Raw genomic sequence first — 6,224 nt, forward strand, 5'->3', positions numbered from 1 at the left:
TCTCTCTCTCTCTCTCTCCTCCTCCTCCTCCTCCTCCTCCTCCTCCTTTCTCCCTCTCCTTATATCCCTAGGAATTACATGTAATGTTATTCATCTTTTAAAGATTACACCATCCATTGAGCAAAAACAACATTAAAATGCCCCCATGGGTTTTTTCTTCAGTATCTATTATGGAATGCTAGGAAAAGAAATAAATACTTATGTATTTTTTCCCCAAATATAACTGTTGATGACAACTAGGGTAGCATCATGTATTTTACTACCCATAGGCATATGACATTTTACATTTAAATTCACATTCTCCTTCATGCTTTTCAAAGAGCTTTCACATCCTTCAGCTCATTCATTATCATTGAATATCTTATAATTGCAAAAAATTATTTATACTATTCTGGCAGCCAGTAGTACCCTGCAAAGGCTTCCTTTTCACAGAAAAAAAATGTTAAGATATCAAGGGAGATGGCAAAATATCATGTTTAACAAAGATTAGAATAGTCAATGTTGGAGGACAGGCACACTAGTTCATTGTTGACTGGTCCAATCATTCTGGAAACAATTATACAATGAAAGTGATTAAAATGTCCATACCCTTTGACCTAGAATTTCTACTGCTAGACATATCACCCCCAGTAAGGTTTGTGGGGGGGAAATTGCCTCATATACATGAAAATATTTATAATAGAACTTTTTGTAGGAGCAAAGAATTGAAAACAAAGTGGATATTCATTTGCCGGGGAATGGTTAAACAAATTGTGGTAGTTGAATGCAACTGGAGGTAATTAGTAATATAATGGATAGAGCATTAGACCTGTAGTCAGGAACTCCTGAATTCAAATCTGGCCTCAGATACTTAAAAGTTGTGTGACCCTGGGCAAGTCACTTATTCTGTTTGCCTCAGTTTTCTCAACTGTAAAATGAAGTGAATAGTAGCACCTACCTTGCAGGGTTATTGTGATGATCAAATAAGATCATATTTGTAAAAAGGGCTTAGGACAGTGCCTGACACATAGTAGGCCACAATATAAATGCTAATTCCCTCTCTCTCCCTTCAGAGAGGGAGGGAATTACATGACATATTACTGTAAGATATGATGAATATGAAGAATACAGAGAAGAAAGGAATGAATTATGAACCAATGCAAAGTAAGCAGAAGCAGGAAAAAATATACAAGGATTTGTAAAAAAAAAAAATGTACAATGATTACAATGTAAATAGAAAAAATAACACCAAGCAATAGAAACTGAATGCTTTGAAATCATAATATCCAAGCTTGGCCCCAAAGATATGAGAAAATACCCCCCGCTTCTATGCAGAGGTTGAGGACGATGTATGCTGAATACTGTGCATACTATAAAACTTCTATGGTGTGCTGATTAGCTTGGCTGAAGGATGGTGGTGGTGGTGGTGGTGGTGGTAGTAGGGGTGGTTCCTCTTTTTAAATTCTTTATTACAAGTAATGGCTATCTGGGAGAGGAAGGGGGGTACATTGGGAAATATAGGTGTTGTAAAATAAAAGATACCAGTAAAAATTATTTTAAGAACAACTCAAAAGTCATCTGTTAAATATTAAATCTATATTGTATCCCTTAAATATTGCTCCTAAGAAGCACTGGGACCAAAGGCTCATTATTCTTAGTTATACACTGCTAAAGTTGGAAAGGACTTTAGAAATCAGTTCCCATCCTGAGGAAACTCAGTCTTAAGAGACTTGCTCAAAATCACACAACTAGTTAATGGCAGAATCAGAACTCAAATCTAGGTCCCCAACCTGATTGTCCCCAACTTGACACCAATTCCTAGACTCTTGTTACTATATCTGGTGTAGTTTAAGATAGCCAAAGTGATTCAGAATACTGTGAATAGGTATTGTGTTTTCCCCACTTTTCAGACTGGAAAATAAAGGCTACCCGAGTTTGTAGGAGATTGAAGACATTTCCCAGAACCCTGAAAGAGAGAAATCCGACGAGCCTGCCCTCCGTGGATCAAATAAGAAGTCACATCCCCAGTATCCCAGAATATCACGAGGAACTTCTCTTGCTTCAAAATCAGAATTTGGGGTTAAAAAGCTGCCATAACCCTGGCAGGTGAGTGGGGCCAAGAAGCCCACTGAACTTGGAGTTCCCTACTGAAATGGAAAGTGGAGAGGAGGAGCAGAGAAAGATCTTCCCTTGAAAGGGAGGACTGGAAAATGGTAAGAGAGATCTAGGCACAATACACCTGATCATCAGAGACTGTAAACTCACAAGGGGAGACCCCTAGGGATAGTCAAAGGAGAAGCTGGGAGACCTGACATTCGACTGAGATGAGTGCTAGGGATGAGGATGGTGAGAAAGTTAGACAAGTCAAACGGAGATTGCTGAATAGATTGTCCTGATTACGAGAAGGCTAACCGGCCCTGCTCCCCACTCCCCGGTCCCCCACACCCGCCCCCAGCCAAAGTCAGCAGACTTACTTGGTCATCCCACCTTAGCTCCTCTTCCAGCTCTTCGGCCAGCGCCAGGGGGTCCTGCTGCCCTAAGCAGAGCGGGAGCCCCAAGCAGAGCCCCAAGAGCAGGAGCATGTCGGAAGGGAGGGAGGCAGCTAGAGATCCTGGAGTGGGGAGCAGCAGTGAGAGGGCAGATCCGTGGGGACTGCCCAAGCCTGGGAGATCAGAGAAAGTAGCAGAAGCACCAGCAGCGGCGGCAGCTGCAGCCCCTGGCTCCTCCCTGTCCCTCTGCCGCTGCCTCCCAGCTGGAGAAGAGGCGGCCCGAGAGCCAACTGGGTGGGAGAAGCTTCCCGATACCCCCCACCCCCACCCGGAGCTCCGGCCCCCGCCCTCCCTTCCACCTCCGCCTGGCCAGAGCCAGCCCCTGTCCTGAGTCAGAGACGACCTCACATCAGGGCAGGGATACTCACTGGCACCGAAAACGGTTTAAGTTTGGGACGGGGACAGGGACACCCTCCCCACCCCCACCCCACACACATACACACTCACACAGCCAAGAAGGAAGCTTCCCATACCCGAACACCGTGTGATGTAGCTTTGGAGTCAAGGACCTGAGCCCAAATTCCGGCTGGGACACTTAGTATCTGTGTGACTTTGCGCAAGTCTTTAGTTTTCTTATCTAACAAAGTGAGAGCTTTAGACTGGGTGACTTCTAAGGTGTATGGCTGTCCCTCCCAGCAAGTGCACAGTTCAAAAGACCCTAGATAATGTAGGGCCGGCCACCTTTTACCTGCGTCCACCTTGTCTTTACCCACAAAGGACATTTGTGGCTTCTGCTTTCCTCCTCACTTTCGTCCAAAGTCACCTTTTTCCCATTTCTTGAGAACACCCCAGTTCCCATCCGAACAAGACCTCACCTTCACCTCTTCCAGTCCATCTAGTCCCCTCCGTGTTCTTTTTAAAAACCAGCCAGTATTTACAGAGAACCTAACATATGCTTGCAGGTACTGTGTTAGGCACTGGAGATACAAGAATGAAACAATTCCTACACTCTAGGAACTTACATTCTAATGGGGAAAACAAGTGCATAATAAGTATATACTGTATAAATATTACAATAAGTATATACTGCGGAAATATCAAGAGAATAAATACAATTATATGCAAGATACAAGGTAGTTTAGGAGGAAGGATACTAGCACGGGGGGGGGGGGGGGGGGGGTAACAGGGATCCAGAAAGGCTTCATGCAGAAGATAATGTTTGAGCTGCCTTTTAAAAGAGAAGTACTCCAAGGCAGAGGAAAAGGAAAGAGTGCATTCCGGGCTAGTGGGATGGTCAGTGCAAAAAAGGGGACAGAGACAGAGATGGAGTATCATGTGTGAGGAACAGAAAGAAGGACAGTTTGGCTCTAGGACAGAGTGTGGGAGAAGTAATGTCCAGTAAAGCCAGAAAGATACATAGATTGGGGGTCCTCATGTAAGCCTTAAAAAGCTAAACAGAGTTTACATTTTATCTTATAAGCAACAGGAATTCACAGGAGTTGGTTGAGTCACATGGACAAAAAGTTGTATTTGCCTGAGAAGTAGACTGGAGAATTTTTCTACAATCTAGTTTCTAGGGTACCACTTTTCAAATATCTGCCAAGCATTTCCTTCCATCCTTAATCAGACTCCTTTTTCTTCCTTTTTTTTCCTTCCTTCTTTCTTTCACTTCTTCCTTCCTTTTTCCCTCCCTCCCTTCCTTCTTCCCTTCCTTCCTTTCTTCTTTTCTTCCTCCCTCCCTTCCTTTGTTTCTTTCCTTTCTTTCCTTCCTCCCCTCTCTTTTTTCTTTCATTCTTCTTCCTTCCTTCGTTTCCTTGCAGATCTCAAGCACCACTGAAAGCAGTTAAATGGTTTTTCCATCAAAAATCACTTTGCCTCTCAGTTCTCCAAGACTACAAAGTACATCAGAGTTGCTCATTGGAAGCACTACCAATTCCTCACCTAGAATTTCTTACACAAATGAAAGTTTACATCTGAATCCAAAAAGAAGAAAAAAAAAAGAAGGGGAGCCCACATTTATACAGTATTTTCACCTTCCCCACAATAACCTTGTAAAGTATGTAGGACAAGTATTATAATCCCTATTTTACAGATAAGGTAAACTGAGATTCATAGAGATGGAATGACTTGCCCATAAGTGCTGAAGTCAATATTCAAATCAGCTATTGTGATGACAGTTGAAATGCTCTTTTCACTATATCCTGCTGCCTCTTCATCTGCTGGTAAACAACTTGACCACCCTATTTCCACCCCTTCTGCCTACTTCCCCCTCCACTATCCCTGAACCCAAAACAACATCCTGTCCCCTCTCTCCCACCCAAGATGGGCAAATGACATTTTACCCTGGGATCTAGTTCTTTCCTTTCCCTTCAGCATTTTACACCCAATCTTAGAATGCAGAGTATTAGAAGAACCAACCTCTAATCCAGCAGACATTGCCAAAATTCTTCCCTCACAGTCCTTAATAAAAACCACCAGTTCTCCAAACAATGGGAGATTTAGTAGTATGGATAGCCCAGGCAAGATATTTGGAATTCAGGGTGTGGTTAATAATAATGGCGAATGGTGTTAGAATAAAAATATTTGCAAACTGCTAGTGATATCTCTGCCCAATTAGGGAAAACTCTGCCCTTTCAAGATTGTATACCAAATATTTATTTTTCTTTATAAGTAGTAATTGCTTACTGTCAAAAGCCATGAAATAGGATATAGTAACAGCAAGATGTGAATGGTGGAAGATTATTATGAGTTAGTGACTCATCTTAGTGTCTTGAATATATCCTTATTGCAGATATCTTTAACAAACTAAATGAATGCATGACTGCAGGGAAAGTGGCATACTACTTTGGGTGCTTTCTGGACTATAAACAAGTGACACACCTTGTCCTCAAGGATTTTTTAATCTAATAAAGTTAGATTAGCATAGCCAAATATAGATATAGATCTGGGAGAAACCTGCTCCACAACCCTCTTCCACTATCCACCCATTCCTTTCTTAATGTTTGCAATGGTGAAATTAAACACATAAAATACAGACAATTGCAGAAGCTACTGCTTAAACCCTCTGCCTTCACTAAGGTTAGGATTGGATCTAGGGCTCTCCTTCTGTCTCCATGCCCTTCTCTCTTAAAGAAGGAAGGGGTCATATTCCACCCTCTATTGCTGGTGCTATTCCATTCTACATAGCCCTATGAAGATCATCTTACCAGTAGTTCTTGATGGTATCCAGTTTTGAGAGGAACTCATCTTTTTCATCATTTAACAATCAACAAATATCATTTAAGTACCTACCATGTGCAAGGCACTGGTCTAATTAACGAAGATACAAAGGTGCAAAAAACAATATAGTTCCTGCCCTCAAGAAGCCTATAATCTATTAGAGGGACCCAAAATGAACACAGATCAGTATAATGTGAAAATAGAAAGTGATCCAGATAAATTGCTCTAGGAAAATTCGAGATAGAAGAAATCTCTTTGAGCTGGAAAGAGTAGGGATCCATCAGGGAAGAATTAATGAAGCATGATGGTGGAGTAGAAGCAGGACCTCCCCGCTGCTCCGGCTTCCACCTTCCCCAATCCATGTAAAAAGGGGACTCTAAACAAACTTTGGAGTTGCAGAACCCACAAAATGACATAGAGAAGCTAACCTTCTGCTGTGGACAGCCCTGCAAGCCATCAGGAATCGGCCAGTGCAGCGCTCTGGGAGCTGAGTGCAGCACTCTGGGAGCTGAGCCCAGCCCCACGCTGAGGCTTTAG

At 42.6% G+C, this 6,224-nt stretch overlaps 1 protein-coding gene across 2 annotated transcripts in view; it reads right to left on the reverse strand.

The window, feature by feature from the left end:
* Positions 1 to 2,792, reverse strand: part of LOC138176136 (inter-alpha-trypsin inhibitor heavy chain H5-like) — a 92,416-nt gene extending 89,624 nt beyond the window's left edge. Inside the window, exon 1 of one of the 2 annotated variants that reach the window (XM_069106908.1) lies at positions 2,454 to 2,792. In XM_069106908.1, the coding sequence (XP_068963009.1) occupies positions 2,454 to 2,561 (108 nt within the window). In that variant the 5' untranslated portion in view covers positions 2,562 to 2,792. The remainder of the gene's footprint in view (positions 1 to 2,453) is intronic. The other variant, XM_069106907.1, reaches the window with a different exon arrangement.
* Positions 2,793 to 6,224: the final 3,432 nt, after the last annotated feature.

Source organism: Petaurus breviceps, unplaced genomic scaffold (genome assembly GCF_028583685.1).
Source record: "Petaurus breviceps papuanus isolate PSGF00001 unplaced genomic scaffold, PetGlider_PUasm1.0 81, whole genome shotgun sequence".
NCBI classification, from domain to species: domain Eukaryota; kingdom Metazoa; phylum Chordata; class Mammalia; order Diprotodontia; family Petauridae; genus Petaurus; species Petaurus breviceps.